At 31.6% G+C, this 18342-nt stretch overlaps 2 protein-coding genes across 3 annotated transcripts; both read right to left on the bottom strand.

Annotated features, from left to right (window-relative positions):
• Positions 1-3849: 3849 nt before the first annotated feature.
• Positions 3850-9906, bottom strand: LOC111639587 (endonuclease 8-like 1). 2 transcript variants are annotated; one of them, XM_023385475.1, is made up of 6 exons: positions 9509-9906; positions 8791-8925; positions 8583-8663; positions 8077-8204; positions 7811-7961; positions 3850-4010 (listed from the first exon to the last, which is right to left on the bottom strand). In XM_023385475.1, exons 1-6 carry the CDS (start codon positions 9790-9792, stop codon positions 3944-3946), a joined length of 846 nt encoding a protein of 281 aa, XP_023241243.1. In that variant the 5' UTR covers positions 9793-9906; the 3' UTR covers positions 3850-3943. The 2 variants fall into 2 exon arrangements, with proteins under 2 accessions (XP_023241243.1, XP_023241242.1); XM_023385474.1 differs by having other exon boundaries at positions 3852-4010; positions 8583-8702.
• A 1720-nt stretch (positions 9907-11626) lies between these two features.
• Positions 11627-15275, bottom strand: LOC111639575. The gene is made up of 6 exons (XM_023385460.1): positions 14901-15275; positions 13031-13124; positions 12867-12952; positions 11949-12053; positions 11818-11874; positions 11627-11743 (listed from the first exon to the last, which is right to left on the bottom strand). The coding sequence occupies exons 1-6, from the start codon at positions 15192-15194 to the stop codon at positions 11627-11629; spliced, it is 753 nt and encodes a 250-aa protein (XP_023241228.1). The 5' UTR covers positions 15195-15275.
• Between the last annotated feature and the right edge of the window lie 3067 nt (positions 15276-18342).

Below are 18342 nucleotides of genomic sequence, written 5' to 3' on the forward strand. Positions count from 1 at the left end.
CGAACAAGTGCGAATGATGTTTCCACTCTTTTGCAGTTGCCAATGACAATCTGCTATTTTTATAATATATTAGTATTATTAGAATATATTATTAGTATATCTGAAGTACACAGCTCCCATTGGGATTCGGCTTGCTCCCTTGTTTATTACGTACATCATCTCAGTGCAGGGTATTTACATTTATTCAAGTGTTGTGCAAATCATGGCTTCTAAAAAAACAGAAAGGTGATTTCAATTGAAACAGCAAGACATCACCAGAAAGAGTGAAAGTTGACAAAAACTTCCTTGTCATATGGGGAGAGGTTAAGGAGTTTACCAACACTCATTATCCAAACAGAGCCGATGCCAACAGGATCAATGATCTCTACAATGACACACTACCCGTCATTTCTGACAGGTGTTGAAGAAGAGAGAGAAACAGACCACCTTGGACATGTTTTTTCAAGAAGCCAGCTGCCAAAAAACAAAGGATGGAACAAGAGGAGATGACCCTGCAAGCTCCGGTAGCCTCTCCTGAATCCGACTCCGATTAAAAAACCAATAAAAAGAGACCTGCTGCAATGTGTAAAAAGTCTATATCTGTATGAATGTGTAAAGAAAGTGTTCCTCCACCTCCTCCTCACAACATCTGACTACCTGGCATAATTGGTGACTGCTCCATTTTCATTTTTTTTATGGTATAGTACGACTATTTTATGCTTTGGAACAAATTATATGTTTTAACATGTATTTCTATGGGAAAATGCGTTTCGTATAACGGTCTTTTCACTTAACGGATGTGCACCTGGAACGGATTAAGTACGTTATATGAGGCACCACTGTACATGCTTTGCTGTTTTCATACATAGCTCTAAGTAAGTTTATCTCTCACTCCATAATTATATAATACTTGCCACAGTTTCTCCCTATTCACTACATCATATGCTTTCTCTGGATCAGCAAACACTATGAACACTTTTTTAAACCATATTCAAACATTGCAATGTGAAGATCTGGTCCATACACCCTTCCCTTTCATAATTCCACATTGCACTTTCCATATTTGCTTTGCACTCAGCTTCTCAACTATGTTAATCAACATTTGTGCAAACACTTTCCCAGATATGTTCAGAAAGCTCATGGCACAGAACTTTCATCTTTCCCTTCTATATTGGAACAACCACAGCATTTCTGAGTTTGCATAGCATCATGCCCTTATCCCAACACAAGATGCAGAGTTGCAGCATCCATCCTTCCACATTTTTTCCTTCATATTTTAACATTTCTGCAGTCACACCATCCAGACAAGATTTGCCATTTTGCACTGTTCTTATTGCATTCCTAACCTCACTCAGTTGAATACTGCTACATCCATCCAGGGCCGGTGTGAGGCAGGTTCAGCGCGTTCGCCGGAACCCTGCCCTGCGTGTACAAAAACTCATCAGACATTTTGCAGGACCCCCTCTATAGTAGATTGAATATTCGGGTGTGTGTGGAAAAAGCAATCACATAATCCACTAATCGATGACAACTTGCTGCACACTGACATGAGTGCAAGATTTTCTCTCCCATCTTTAATTAAACTGAAATATTTTGTTGCAGATGCTGACCTCAAATGTTGCACGTCTGCAACTTCTGTATACATTACTTTTTTAAAATAATAGATATTGCATTAGTATCATTTAAAAGTAGATTTGAATTATATGCAAATCACCAAAATATTTATGGCTTTCTATATATGAATGAGATTGCGAATTTAGATGACAAATATTTATTAAAATGTTGTCAAGATCTTCACTTACATTTGGAAAAAGATATCGACGGAACTGAAATGTTTGAAGATATTAAGATGTTCTGATTGATAATGCAAGCCAATTATTTGGCTCTTAGATGTGATGAAATACATTATAAAAAACAATCTTTCAGAAGCATACACAAATTTATTAATTGCTTTACAAATATTGTTAACTACGCCAGTAACTGTGGCTTCAGCTGAACGTAGTTTCTCACGGTTGAAACTAATAAAAAATTATTTTTGATCATCAATAAGCCAAGACTGATTTACATCTCTGTCTATTCTTTCAATAGAAAGCAAAGTGGCAAACTCAATCAATTTTGATGATGTAATCAAAGATTTTGTGGCAAAAAAAGCAAGAAAAATTATGTAATATTCAACTTACAAAAAATATATGTAACATCCTTTGTACTTATAATAAATAATTCCTTATTGTGAAATTTAAGTATAGGATTTGAATGTAATCTGGCCCCACAAAAGGTCACACTGGCCCTGAATCCATCACTATCTTCATTTATCTCTGCAACTGTTCCTCCATTCATTACCCTTCAAAACATTCACACCACTTATTATGCACCTCAAATTCATCACACATCAGCTCACCATTTTCACTTCATACTGAACTTAACTAATTGAGTTTACTAATACACAGTTTACTAATACTCATACACAGGTTACATTTCTTTCTATTGCTACATATGCTCTTCACTTACTTCTAAACCTGCTGAAATAACTTGATAAATCCTGAAAGAGTGTAGTGTTTTCTAACAGTTGTAATGCAAATTTCAATACAGCACAGTTAGATAAAAGCTCCAAAAATCATTTGATTTCTACTCTTTCTTCTATTGCTGCCTCATGATATAAAGATGGCCACAGTTTTTTGTGTCATTGTTTCATTTTACAGGATTGTGTAAGCCAGTGTTTCTCAAAGTTTTTGGTCCGTGACCCGTCTTTTGCACTTAAAAATTTCAAAGGACCCCTGAAGAATGCATATGTGTAGAAAAACATCCCAAAGGGAGGGGATTAATTTAAATTCAGGAGGAGTTAATTTCTTTTGTTTAATTGCATTGAAACACTCATAATTTTACTACATTCCACTATACCTTTAAAATGCAGTCTACTTTTGGCTAGTTCTCTAACGTTTTCGGTCTAATTTATAGACCTTCTTCAGGATTGATGTAAACTATTTTAAAAATTTGAACTTTCTCAACGGTAATTCGAACAACGCACGTTCTATAATCTTCAGATATTCGATCGCGCATGTCCATTAGCTCTCTATAATGCCGAGATTTAATAACTCATAATTTTAATATCAGATTTATTTTTAGTATCATTAAAAATTAATATCTTATCTTTGAACAAAATATTCTATGTATATGTTTCAACATTAGTAAACTCAATTAGTTAAGTTCAACATATTTTAAATTAAATTTAATGCGATAGGCGAGCCTGCTTATTTTGGCACAATAAATTAAACCTGGATTTAATATCAGTCAGTGCAGGTCTCATAGCGATTTCTATGTTGCAAAGACGCGAGTGCTGCTTTGTTTTGATGTTGGTCATTACTGAAAATGCCATTTTTGCATAAATAAGTGGTTGCAATTGGTAAGAGAACTGCCATTGCCAATTCATAATTCAGAGAGTAGTGGATACTCTGCTTTCGCACTAAGCCAAAAAGAATCTACTATTTCTAAACATGAATCCATAGTAAATTTATAAAATATTTGAAAAAATTGATCCGTCATCAATTTTCCTGCAACCCCCGAAATAATTTTCATGATCCCTTGGAGGTCGCGACTCCCATTTTGAGAATCACTGGTGTAAGCAATCTTGTCAAATGTCTAATTACATCAATGTTTATGTGGATTGACAGCCATAAATAAAAATTATAATAATTGCTATGACTTCCCTATTTTTGACCTATTTTACTTAATCATAACAGATCAGATACAACAAATTGAGCTATTGTTAAATATTCATGGGAATTCCCATAATGGGCTTGCTTAGTGCCCAGAGGGCATAAAGAGTTAAAATGGATATAAAATAAACTTAAATTCTTCTATATTTATATTTGCCAAAATATATAAACTTTATTAAACATAACATGTAAATAAAAATCCTTACATGGAGGATACATTTCCATTTTGAAATATCTTTAAAAAAAAAAATCTATTTTCTTGAACGTTTCTTATGATTCTTAGTTTCGGTTACTTTGTTGCTTTTCGTAGAGTTTTTCCTAATTAAATTAAACAAAATGTTTATATTAATCAATATAAATTGCAAAACTTTTGAAGGAAATAAATATTGAATTAAAAACTAATAAAATTGTTTTTATTAACAAACATTTATTATGGCATTTCTTATAAAGATACAACAAACACATCATTCGTTGAACGATTGACAGCACTTAACACATTAACCACTATCAGACATGCCGGTGGTGATACTAATTATGGCCGTATGGAGCCATACGAGTGCCCGATGTCGCTATAACCAATGTAGTTTCACTCAAGGTTAAATTATCCTGGCTTTGTAAGACGTTGTTTTGCATCCTAGTGGTGGCCTCTCGTGCACATCTATAAAGTTGGCTCCGACCGCCGGTGGTCGTATGGCTCTGAACGGCCCTAAATACTACGACTGCTGGCGCATCACATGGTGGTTAACGTGTTAAGGACTAAAGTAACAACATTGGTGTTATGTGAGCCAGTGTCATCACATGCCAAATGCACCGGCATTCCACCAATTTTGCCACTACAGACCTCCAATTCAGTTCATCCATTCAGTTCAGGGACTGAATTTATAATAAAAAAATGTTTTTGGCAGAAATTATTATATTTAGTATCACTCTTCAAAATACATTCTTCCATGATCTATATAAATTTTTACACCCAAATTTACTTATAGCCTCATGAGAGGTTCTTTTGAAATGGTGTTTAAGTTCCTTCTGTTCAGCCACTTTGATTTCCAGAATTGGCTCCCTCAAAGCATTTTAATTTGGGGAACAGTAAATGTCAGTTTAGGCTCACTAGACTGTGGGGTTGTTCGTAAAAGGTTTTTTCTCATCCCACATAGTCACGCCACATTGTCATACGACTACCACATCTTTGGGCCGCTTGGAAAAAATCTATAGAGATGGCAATTTATAATGGATGACGACTTTATATGGGAGGTAATCAACTAGTTCAAATGGCAATCAAACTCATTCTAGGAGGCTGTCACCACTCACCCAGTCAAGATGTGAAACCAGTGCCTCAATGTTCCACAGAGACTGTTTTTTTAATAAACTAGTTTGTGCCCTGTTCTGGCAAAATTATTGCCTATATTTAAATTATTATCATCTATCATTTTTGATTCTATGTTACCTTTTTTCTCAGTTCATAACATCTGCCCTCAAATTGAGACTGTATATGGTAAATTGTGAGAGCTACAATATTTCAAAATTTTTTTATCAATGTTAGATTATTAAGAGTATACAGATTTTCTCTTAAATTTATAATACTGCATAAGTACAAAATACCCCAAGGGCATGCATTAACATAGTGTTTCTCAACCTTCACTTTCCAGTAGACCCCTTTAATATAACAGAAAGTGAAAAGAAAACTTTTCGCAGACTATCTTTATTAAAATACTGTCTGTGCTTTAAACATTTTCATTTAACTCAAATGATTTTATATGTTTTTAATTTAAACTTTAATGTGTGTTTTAATAAAGGTAAAAATTACAAGAATCACTTTTTTAATTTGCACAATATAATGATTCTTTTTTGTCTATGAACTCGAGAATCCCCATCGCCATATTCACAGACCTGCAGGGATCCGTGGACACTGTTGAGAAATCTGCTCGTCAAATTATCTCAAATAACTGCATATGAAAATCTCTACTGTTTGGCACTATACAGCATCAAAAATTTTCAGTATTTTCAGATTATATCCTTATCTGATATCAGATAAGACAAGCATTTAAGCAGTTAAGCATTTTGGGATGGACAGATTGATGAAAGAAGGCAACGCAACACTTGGACAATCTGGCAAGGAGGGATACATTCAATAGGACTTTCTATAGGAAACTGACCCTATTTAGGAGTTAGATATGTGAAGAAACCCACAAAACTTGTGAGTAGTCCATTGTTCAGATATAAACCTTCAATCAACTTACCAGTATTTTATTCACTCAACCATTGATGGATTAAGTACATTAGGAAGCCAGTATTAATTACCAAGGCCTAGACCCAGACCCAGCTTGTGTTATTTTAAAATTTGAAGTAATTTCAAAAAAATATAAGTTTTGTAATTTAGTAACAAAGTGTATACCGAAGTTAAAAGTCACGTGATTTATTTCCTTAGACACCAAAATGTGAAATATCTATTAATCCCGAGTGCTTTATACTTTGCAGCTTGACATCATGAGTACAAAACCACAATATAGTACAATATAGATTTTCGGAATTGTATTGCACTTCTATCGCAAAGGTTTGATTCCTTTTAGGGGATATTCAATTTAGAAACATTCAATTTATATTGTAATGATTCAATCTATACTTTAGACCTCTCAACCCATCTTCAGGAATACAAAAACCATTGCTAACATGGGATCATAACCATTTTTGATAGACTGCAAAGAGAGCTGAAAAGTGTTTATATAAAAGAACATTAATAAAATGAATAGCTAATTATAATAGTTTAAAATCTGAATGTAATCATAACAAATGTTCACCAAGATATTTTGTAATGTTTTAAAGATAATGTTACATGTAGCATTTCTCAAGTTAGAAAAAGATTAATTTGACCTAAAGATGATCGGCAATTTTGCCACCATCTTATGACAATAATTTAAAATTTACTTTGATTTTTGATAATTTAGGATATTCTGAAAGAAAAGATTTATCCAACTTAACTCTGCATACCATGCACATACACTGCTTGTTATGTTACTTAGAATTCTCTTATAACCTGAAAATATTGCAGTTTGTTCGGCTTATTATTAATGTAATCTTAAGCTCAAGTTGTCTTTTACAGTATAAACAGTAAACCTTGAATTGAAGAGTTTAATACCCAATTTACTCAAGTTCTAGGGCTATAAATTTACTGTTATTGGTACTGTCTCCTACTGTATCAGTAGGAGGATGTTCATGCAAGTTTATAATGGCATGGTGTTGCGTACAATGACGAGCCATATTATTTAACTTATTTTTAGCTATATAAGAGAATATGGAGATCACACACCCATCAAAGGGTGGACAGTACATAGAAAAAAGGTTCAGAGTTAAAAGTACCGACAACTTTGACTTAACGGGACTGTATTATATTAAAAATCCTGATCTGTAGACAGCTTTGAGTTAATGCAGTTTAACTTATCAACATTTACTACACACAAATAGGTAAATTACATATAGAACACTCTCTGGTATGAAATAATGTTACAATAGGTAATTAAAAATGACACTAAATGATTATATTCTGTCTGCAATTAATTGTGTACATTGTATAAATTTAAATGCAACTCAAAAGATAAATTTTAAATATTCAGTAGCTATCATACTATATCCATTATGAGTAATTAAATAAATTTGATTATTACTAACTCAGTATGTATTTTAATTAGAACTAAGACATATACACATAAAACTCATATAAATACCTAATATCCAAACTCTAATCATAATTTTCATTTCAAAGAATATTGTGAATGAACGAATATCATCATTCCTAATCACTCATGCTGACAGTCAATGGCTGAGCAATTAAAGATGGCAGTTAACTGCTCTGTGGGACTCGGGACCAAATCTGGACAGGTTGAAAAACCCATGAATTTTCAGTGTCCCTTGCCACCCTATTGCTTGATAATTCAACTTGCCAAACCTTGCTAAAAATGCCCTCATAGTGCCAACAACATGAAAAGAATTAAAACAAACTGATGATAAGATATTGCAATGATAGCATTAAATTTTTACTATATTAAATAATATAACTTCTCATCCATGTTTTATTAACTTATTTTAAAAATGTAAAATTTGGTTACGAAATTCACATAAATTACCTTTTATCCCTTAGTCGTGAAGCTAACAATCCGGGCTCACCGGAGAACCATATCGTACGATTATTGCTGTCTTTCATAGTATTCATGTTTTTATTCTCGTAACAGCGTAACCAGGAATAGAAATCTTCAGAATCTTCCAAATATTTATTTCCTAATAAACAAAACAAGAAAGTTTGGATTGTTTTGGACAAAATTTTGTCTGATTCTTACAAATTAAAATCAGTCATTTAAATTACAACAATTACTAAATCCAGTTTGCAAATTACCGTGCAAGTTGACAACTTCTAAAGGAATGATTTTGCAAAGATGCAATATATCATCTTCTGCATTATCTTCTGAAATATTTAAAGTTTCTAAAACTGTTCTTGCTTCATCAAAAGGTGGAATTTGAGCTCTAAAAATATATATATCATGAATATAATAGAATATATTTTCTTCCTTCACTGAATCCAAATTCAGATCAAACATCCAGCAAGGATTTAAAAAGAAACTCCACCGTGGCTACTGCAAGTATCATTGGTTCTACACAAACTATATTAACAAGAAAAGAGCTACCCAGAGGATAACAAAGATCTGGGGCAAAATAAATATAGGGCCTATATAGTAAATTAAATTATTATTTCAAAGTAAAAGAAGTAAACAAGAAAAAAAAATTGTATAGGGCCCTACTACTTAAGAGCCCAAGAAAATTTGCTTCTTTTGCCTCTTGCCATCTTTATTAATAAATACCATTTCTAAATTGATTAGAATATAATAAATAATAATATTCTACCTGTATAGTATTTCAGCCCTCAGATAATTTCCAATTCCATTAAAATATTTCTGATTTAATAATACTTCACAGATAGGTTTACTGAAAATTGATTGGGACAAATTTAACAAAACATTCTTCCTATATAACAAAAATTACAGTTTTATTTATTTGACTTCCGAAACAAAAATCTAATAAAATATTTAATCGTTCGAAAGCCTTACTTTACCTGAAATCTTCATACTGAAACATCGGATCAGGACCGCGATCCGAAGACCACTCGTCACTTATTTCCCATTTGCCGAATCTACGAGGATCCACGAAGCTTAGAACCTTAGGCGATTTTTTATTACTCGTATAAAACCTGCAAATTATGAAACTTCTGTCACAAAACCTACAAATTAAACCTTCTGGAAACTAAGGAAGCGTCTATGAAACTTCATTAATTATTACTGCATGATTCTACAATGCTTATTTATTTGCAATACTGGCAATGTCTCTAAGACAATATTTGCCCATCCCCACATAACAAAGAATTAACATACTCATTAAAATCTATACTATAATATAATAAAAAATATTTTAGCAGGTTTAGAGCCGAGTTTGTTGGCAAGAGACGAGAAAGTGGAGGCCCATACAGGTAATGCATAATCAAAAATATATTTCACGGACCATATTTTTCTTCAAAACCATTTAGAGTTATGCCAAAGCAACCCCAGCACATGGAGATTTTTTCAAATCAAGTCTTCTATATATATATACTCTGACAGAGATTGGGGTCGAATATTATACCAAGACTATTGACAATTTGTAGGTTATTGTTATCAAAAGAAAAGTTAATTCAAGTGGATGTTCTGATAAGATTGAGTCATAATTTCAGCTTTTCTGATATTTGATTATTATGTTTATTTACCAAAATATATAAGATAAAACACATAGGATAATACCTTAAGTGAGAATGTTTAGGTAAACTGTCAGCATCAGTGAACTTGAAACTTCCAGTCATACCAAATCTCATTAATATGTTTAATTTTTTGACATTTTTCACGTGAATTAAACTTAATTTCAATTCTTTACCACGAGAAGTGGCAGAAATGCGATATTTACAGTTCCAAGGTATGTCTGGATTCTTGTTGACATCGGATTTCTCGACAGATCCTTCAAAAATTCGATTTTTACAAACTTCGTTGATATAACAACTCGTTAAATATATTTCAGGACCTTCCGGCATTCTATATTCAGCGATTCTGCTATATAAAATGCATTATAATTGAAATGTAAATTTAAATAAACAAACAACACGTTGTCCACCGCCAAATTACAAACAGTATAAGAAACACGTGGTTTTTGGGAAAGTGTTGCCAGTCTTACATTTTACGTCTGACACTATAAATATTCAAATTATTTTATTTTTAAAATTAGCTTAAATGTTAAATAAATTATTGTTTTCATTTATATAAAATTATAGAATGTTTATGGTATTATTAATCTTGAAAGAATTATCATATATTAAAATCTTTAATATATAAACAGTTTCTTATATAACCGCCATCATTCCATTACGCAACATGATTACAAAATAAACGTGTTGTTTCATAATCTTATTAGCGTAATTTTTGATTTGACGATAAATATTTAATTTAATATAAATAATTAACTTTTTAACTATCGAGTTTATTAATTAACTGATAGCTTGTATAATTATGAAAGCTGTGGCAGAATTTTAACGTTAGATTTCGCATATTGTTTATGCCGGATTTAAACGATTCGAATTAATTTATTTTCTATTTTTTATTTTTTAATTATTTCCTGTGTAATAAAGGGTAATGGTTATGGCAGTAAAGGTCTTGGCCCATCTCTCTGGAGAAATTAGAATGGAATCCGGGCAAGCAACTTTCCAAGAATTTTAATGAAAGATCTATCTTAGATACGTTGAGCCCAGTCCCTCATCATTGTAAATTGAAACATACCTATTATTATGGGCATGGTTCAACCCACAATGAACAGGATTGATAGTATTTTAGAGCTGCCAACCTGTGTCTGAGTGGAAAAAGTACTGAATTTTTGTAGCTTTTCGTCAGTTTGCGCCTCGCCGACAGGCTGACAACGTAGAACTTTTCGAGTTTTCTTCACGTTTGTAACACCTAAATAGGAATCAGTTATCCATTTAAACTTCTCCCGAGTGGCACTTCTCTTCAGTGTCGTGTTGACATATACAACTAATGTAAAGCTTTTCAATTATCATATGGCAAAAAAATAATATTATTAATGTCAATAACTATATTTGACTCGCCATCTGTGCAATAGAATTACAGTATGCAGTGTTGCTGTTGATGGCATTTTATTAATATATTATTGTACAATAAATGATTAAAATTACCGCAATATTTCAACTATATTAAGGCAAATAAGAATTTTACAGGGTTTAGTCGCATTTGTATGTTTTTTCATTCACTAATCGTCTAAATANGATGTAGGAACCAGCAACCGACTAAGCAGTGTTTAGTGGTTTTATCCATTCGGCCATTTAGAATTTAAATCGAATTATATCTTCGTGGCAATGGACTAATAATTTTGGATCACTTTTGTAGGTTGTTTTTTGCATCAAGACTAAATTTTTATAATTCTGTGTATCTGAGAGGTCAATCAAATGACTTCTATTGGTCCTCTTTCTGCATCTGCCATATTTTATGTTATGTAAGTAGGAGAGACAAAAGCCTGAAACATCTCGCCCAAAGGGTCTATTGTTCATCAAGGATCAATTAGGTAAAATCCATTAAATAATATAAATATACACAAAAAATAATCAACAATTTTTTTGAAAAACTTTTATTTGAATACAGATTAAACATATTCTGATACAGAAAATCGATAAAAATAAACAAATCTATCAGATTTGATTTTAAGCAAAAACAAAATAAACACAATGAAACTATGTACAAAAATTGTACATTTGTACAATAAATTACCTTAAACTTTCTGAAAATATGTACAGATATCAGGAAATGAATACAGTAAGTTATAGTTCTTGGTTGTTTCATTAAAACAAATGATTACGTGAAACCCTATGTATCAGTCAAGACTAAAGATCCGTATTTTCCGATTATAATATCACTTAACGGTAGATGCCTCCTTTCAGATAAGGTATAATAATGGCTGGCAACGAAGCTTGCACACGATCTCTAAAAGAAGATAATCAATTCTTTAGAAATATTCGAGTCTTTTAGATAATTCCCAATTGTAAATTCATACTTACGTGCAAGGATATGAGAGGGACTACGAAACATACCCAAATGACAACAGGATACCATGGCTATTTTTGAAAATTATTTTTAGAGTGGGCATAAATTTAAATCTGAAACTTTATATGAAAATAAATACACTTACTAATCCTTTAACTGCAAATATCATGAGAGGTATTATAGCGAGTAAGCAGCAGGCTGTTTCCAAAAAGGTCCAAGTTAACCATGGAATTAATAAGTATTTCTTTTTCTGAAGAAAAATTCATATATAATCGATAACGTGGTCTTATTTTTAAATACTTATGCTCGATTTGTAGTAATATAGAAGCAGATTTACGCATGGGTTGAGCAAACAATAGTTTAGGCATTACAAAGCCCAGGCTTTAATTAATGTTATTTGGTAGAAGAGGAAATGCGAACTTATATTGCGCCGGATTTACATCTGTAAAAAGGGGAATAACTTATAGGGGAGAAGTCAAGTTACAACTTAAGGCTCACATATTGCTAGCTGCTCTAGCTGACGTGTTAAAGATTTACTATTATTTGGTAAAGAAAAACGGGCCTCGGATGGAGAAGGATCGGATTGATGAAACAAGGCAACTCAACACTAAACGGACTGTCAAGGAGGAAGCCTCTGGAGTAATTGAGGAAACTGGTTCTATTTAAATGAAAAACACGTGAAAAAGACCTGACAAATTACAAATGGCCAGCCTATTGGTGAGGCGCAAACCATCACCAATTACCATTCAGTGGTTTTTATTTATACAGTCATTGGTGAGTCTTATATGGCGATTTATTTACACGTAAACTAAACAAGTTAGATCTACAGCTTCAGCGGTCAGAAGACGCTAAAGCTTAGGGCCTTCAAAATTTCTTAATATCTTGGTAGAAGGGCCTCATATATTATAGTACAGTCAGTCTAAATGTAGCGCTGCATGGGAAAGATCTTTTGCAAGATTGTTTTTTCGAGAAGAACATTTTGATAATGGTTTTACGACACTTTATACATTTAAAATGAATAAAAAGTCTCTGTAAATTGTGAATAAATTACAAAATATCTTACCATCAAAATGCCACATATTAATAAAAGGCTGACAATAAATACAATGGAACATTCCGCAGTACACATTAGTACAACAAACTTTATAACTAAAAAGATAAATATATAAATTATAAAATTAGAATTTTATATAATAAATTTTTCTATTTAATATTTTAAAAAAGTACCTTTTAAATGAATATTCTTTAAATTTGTTTGAGAAAAAGTCTTTGGTGATGTCAAATATATAATACATAAAAGTAACCCTGCTGCTCTTGTAGCCTGTTAAAATTAAATATTTATTATTAAATAGTAATAAATAATTATAAAAACAAATGTATTTTTAATATAGAACAATAAGACCATTAATAAAACAAAATATTCACATTTAAATACTCGTTACTAAAAACATACTATAATATATGTACATTTTACAAAAAATTGGTACGTAGTTTATAAAAATAGTTTATTAAAATAAATTGTCTACGTTGAATGCCGGATATTTACTGAGAAACTTTATAAAATTCTTCGAATTTTACGAGAAAATGGTGATTAATATATCGAGTGAGTTTAACCCATTTTAAACAAGCACTTTTAAAGAAATCAAATTGTTACTTAAGAACCCTGATATAAAACTATTCAGTGATTATTACAAGTAAAGATTTAAAGTAAAAAAATAAATAACTTAAGCTTAATTTATAGATAATTTAATAGTGATTGTGAAACAGTAACAAAGATTGACCATTTATCTAAAGGATAGATACCAATATCCTACTTCTATATCAATATCAAAATGGCAGGGTTGATGAACTCCTGCAGTAACAGATTCAAGATCATTTCATAACTAATTAATACTTAAATTATTCATATCAACACTAATCCTTGTTACTGTCTTATCTGATGATAAGACAATACAGTATTAAGAATATTGAAATCATTAAGATTATTTAAAAAATGTAATTTTATTTTATCATAATTAACTCTAATCATCTAAAATATTGGATAAAATATTCTATAGATGTTTCTTATGGTAATTCACTTGTCTTTTATGGGATGTTTACTAAGTGAATTTAGTAATTAATGCTTCAATCTGGAATTAAAAGCAAAAGGAGGGCTGGAACCACGTTTCTGCTTTGTTTTCATTTCAGTAAAACAAAGGAAGGTACTTCAAACACTTGTTACAAGTAAGAATAAGAAATGGGGGAATTCTATCTTTTCTTTATTTGCATCAAGAACAAGTTTTAATGGTAGGCCTTATTGTATTATGCTTGCACCTATAAGCTATAGAACCACATAAGACATGAAGGAGGGATAACATTCATTTAGCTTCTTGTTTGGTAACTTGTAAGATAATTCTTTTTTTAAATAAATATATTCTACAAATGAGAGCATTGGTAGGTCCTTCCTTCTGCTTTAATTTTGTTTATTATCATACCAACAATAGAGTTTATGATAAGGAGAGAGTGATAAGTGAAGTGTATTAAAGACCCCCTGACAAGTTAATGAGTTAATTTATGTTGATACCTTTTATCATTATACCAAAATCTTTGTGCTTTTTACACAGTACACATCAATACAATAAAACCAATGTAATTTTTATACTCATTATTCAAATTTATTGGTAGTAAGTTTTAAAATTTTTCACAGAACTTCAAATCTGGTTAGGAATAATCAGAGATTAGAAACTTTTATCTAATATAACAAATTGTAAAGAGTCAGAGAGAGTTACAGACTGATCTGTAACCTGTAAATTCTTAAGTAAGCAATAAAGCAATATATCTATCCAAAAATTTTGCATTTTATTTTCCTTTTCAGGGATCTTTCTTTAATTTTATAAACTAAAATCAATGATAATTATATAAAAATAAGCATAATTAAAGTAACTTATGTTAACGTAATTGAGATGTGGATCACAATGAGGATTTCACGTGTGCCCACTTAATTTTTGTGAATGTCTATTATCATCCACGGAGGAATTAGTTATTGAATTGAATCGTGGATGAATTTAATTTTACAAAACTAAAACTATTGTATACAAAGGATTGTTTTGCTTCTCACCAGACAGAGCAATGCTACTGCTATACTTCCATATTTGTCATCTTTCCTCCTCGTTGCAAGGATCCTCTGTTCGAACGACTTTTGAAATTCACTCCTGAATGATGCTCCTGTAGTTAAGAGAGACTTTTGTTCCTCGTTTGATGTATCGTTTTGAATTGTGGTCTCATTTGCTGAAAGAACTGCCTGTTCACCATCCTTATTTTTTGTAAATTTTGTGAAGAAATCTAAAGTTTTACTGAAGAGCTCTTTGGCTTTTTGGCAAATTACTTGAAATCTTTTACCGTTCTCTTCCATAATTAATGCTAAACTGCATAAGAAATTTTAATTACGCTGTTCCCGCTAGGAATTTTTAATTAAGGTCTTAATATATGAAAACTCAACGTGTTTGATAGCAAAAGTATTTCAAACTGCCGCCTGCAACCGATACTTATAATGGCTGTGATAAAATTAATCTTTCTACGACCTTGGTTTCGATAGGATATAATCGAAAGTCTGGAGTCTACTTCTCTATCGTCCTCCAGTTTGGATAATCAATGATTTACTTGCATCCTATACGTTGCAATACCGGATTTTTCCATAAATTAGAATAAAATTTCAGAATGCAGCACACAAGTTATTTACTACAGTCTTAGGATAATATATTTTAGGGGAATTTTGGATTTTCATACAGTGTCCTTGAGCCTTTATCCTTATTATCGATAATTTAAACATACCACACTTTTCCTATGGGAATATTTTTAAAAATAAGGATCCACAATGTACAAACCTGGATACTAACTTAATCGTTTGGGTGAATGTATTATGGCACACATCCATATTACGGATTGTAAGCATGTAGCTTACTTTGAATTGTGAAGGTTCTCTTAGTACAAAAACATCATTAAAAGTATAACTTATGTTTATGGCTTTTAAGGCTCTGATGGCACAGAATCGAATTCGAGTGGTCAAAGAACCCACGATAGTACGTCCTGGATATGTTAGGCCCGTCTTTCAATACCATATGACCTGACTAACCCCACGATGGGCCTGAAAAAGATCTAAAAATAGAGGAAAACCACAACTCATATGCAGATTTCATATGAATAATGTGAATACGAACATGTATGACATATTGTTTATAACCCAACGTCATGTTTAACTTATATAAGAGCCTTAGAGTATAAAATCAAATTTTTATACGTTAAGGCTACCTAAAATATATAATTGAAGGGTTTTATACTTTTGCTGGATTAAAAGGGATTAACCTTAATTTTATTTTATTCTTATTTTTACATTTTAAGTTTTAGTTTAAGGTATAAAATCTTGGTTTTATGTATATTTTAGTGTTTAGAAAAGTCTATTTTATTTAAATTCTCATAGTATCAAAGTAACACGAATTGATTCCAAGTTTACGAGAAATTTAATCTACTTCACTCTCTTGTTACCTATTGTTTCGAAAGTGAACGACGTCATTAGCTACGTCACTGAAAATCAACCTTGCTTCCAATACAAATATTTGATTCAATTTAAACTGAAAACTGATTATTAGATTTGTTTACATTTTAAGCATGGACATTGAGGGATGAAAATGGTCATTTACCATCTCCAAATGCGGTAACCTAATCGTAACAATAAAACACAATTGAGATTGTGACATCACAAACGTCATCAACGTCATTTGGGTCATCGTCATTGCAGCTATTTTAAGGTCTTTAGATTCGTGCTGCACATGTAGATGTTTTCGTATTGCACGGCGTTAAGGGGTAACCTATTAAGAGTGCTATTTTAGAAGATCTCATTGATTGGAACCTCTTGATTCAGGATTGAATTTAGCCTTGTTGTGACCATAAGCTATAAAATATAAGAGGATCTTTTCGTCCAACAAATTACAATCGTTGTAAAAACATGCTGCCTTATACTTTGAGGCTCTAAGCTATGAACGTTCGAAACATTTCGAGCGATGCAATTGCATTGCATGATGCAAAAATCGGATTTACCAAGAGAAAATGATCACTTTTCCTCAAGAAATTAATCTGTATATCAAGAAGTAACGTTTGGTAAACTGTAGTTACTTGCACAAAGTAGCGAAGCTTTGTAACTCTGAGAATAATGATGATTAATGGGATAAGACTACACAACTCATGGGAAATCTGGTGCTGTTTATAGTAAAACATGGATAAACCATAATTAAGAACCTATGATTTTTGGGTCTCCTGAAAGTTTTAGCTTAGACCAAAACATTGACGTAAACCTGTCATAAATATACAAACATAAGTCATTTACATACATGTATATTCAGTATATATGAATATTTAGATTTATAAACAAAGATTTGAAAATCGCAAAATTGCAAAACTCGAAAATGTAGAAATCGTTCTTGATAAGGATTTATCAATATTTTCCAACATAGGAAAGCAAAAAACGGATCAATGACATTAAATCAGTGAAATCGTGTTTATTCTATTATCCCCCAACCATTTATTTTGCAATTTTAAAATAATTTTAACCTTAATTATTCCGTTTTTTTTGCAGCAATATATTGCTGCAAGGTTTTGTAAAGATTTCTCTATCAAAAACCATTCTATCACTTATATTTTATTAGTTTAAAAATGGATAATGTATATTAAATTTCAATTCCACAAAATTATAGTGTCAGACCGGATAGAGATGCCACAAAGCCATTTGGATCAAGTTCTGTGCAAAGAAAAGTCCCAAATTTTAGTATTTTATGTAAAAAAATGCAGTTTAAGGCTGGTCTCATCTCATTTCTCAGGCTTGAAAGATGATAATGCTTTGGATACTTTGCATGGTCATTAATCGTAAATGGTCTTTATTTAAACTCAGTAACAAAACGATTCGAGATTTATGGGAAATTTTTCATAGATACTGTAGATATATGTTATTCGATGCTTGCAAATTTGAAATTTTCAAGAATATTCTCGGTTTTGACGACAAAACAACAGGTTTAAACAATAATCTTGATGATCTTCAGAATATTTCGATTAAATTGCACTAATTCTTCCATTAAATATCCGCAGAAATTAATCTTTTCTTTCTACCAAACAAAAATTATGTGAATTAATACATTGCAAATTATATTAACTCAAATTTTTGCGCGGTGTTAAGAATTTACGGTTAAAATATGAAGTAAAAAGCTTACTTAAAGTATTTATATTAATAAAAATCATTAATTCAGTAGTTTATTCTAACAAATTTATTATATTTTAAGCCATAAATTACATTTTATGAAAAATATTTATTTATTAAGCTCTCAATAATTGTCCTTTTTCAGCATTCTTCATAACCAGGTCCACTAGCCATGCGGTTCCGTTCCCCAAACACTGGCCACGTGGAGTTTTCCGGGTTTTCTCCACGTCTGTAACGCCCGAATAGGTGCCAGTTACCCTTTAAAAAAGACCTTCCGGAAGGCATCCCCTAGGCAGATCGCCCAAGTGTTGCATTA

This window comes from Centruroides sculpturatus, unplaced genomic scaffold, assembly GCF_000671375.1.
Source record: "Centruroides sculpturatus isolate CEXI.00-Female unplaced genomic scaffold, Cexi_2.0 scaffold889, whole genome shotgun sequence".
NCBI lineage: Eukaryota > Metazoa > Arthropoda > Arachnida > Scorpiones > Buthidae > Centruroides > Centruroides sculpturatus.

What these genes read in the sequence shown, in the direction of transcription:
- LOC111639587 (XM_023385474.1), bottom strand. Translation starts at nt 9,792, where the DNA reads ATGCCGGAAGGTCCTGAAATATATTTAACGAGTTGTTATATCAACGAA. An exon ending in CCTAAACATTCTCACTTAAG is followed by an intron (nt 8,926 to 9,508) that starts GTATTATCCTAT and finishes CATAATTTGCAG; the next exon opens with GTTTTATACGAGTAATAAAA. An exon ending in TTTCAGTATGAAGATTTCAG is followed by an intron (nt 8,703 to 8,790) that starts GTAAAGTAAGGC and finishes TTTGTTATATAG; the next exon opens with GAAGAATGTTTTGTTAAATT.
- LOC111639575 (XM_023385460.1), bottom strand. Translation starts at nt 15,194, where the DNA reads ATGGAAGAGAACGGTAAAAGATTTCAAGTAATTTGCCAAAAAGCCAAA. An exon ending in TAATATGTGGCATTTTGATG is followed by an intron (nt 12,054 to 12,866) that starts GTAAGATATTTT and finishes ATTTTTCTTCAG; the next exon opens with AAAAAGAAATACTTATTAAT. An exon ending in TCCCTCTCATATCCTTGCAC is followed by an intron (nt 11,744 to 11,817) that starts GTAAGTATGAAT and finishes ATCTTCTTTTAG; the next exon opens with AGATCGTGTGCAAGCTTCGT.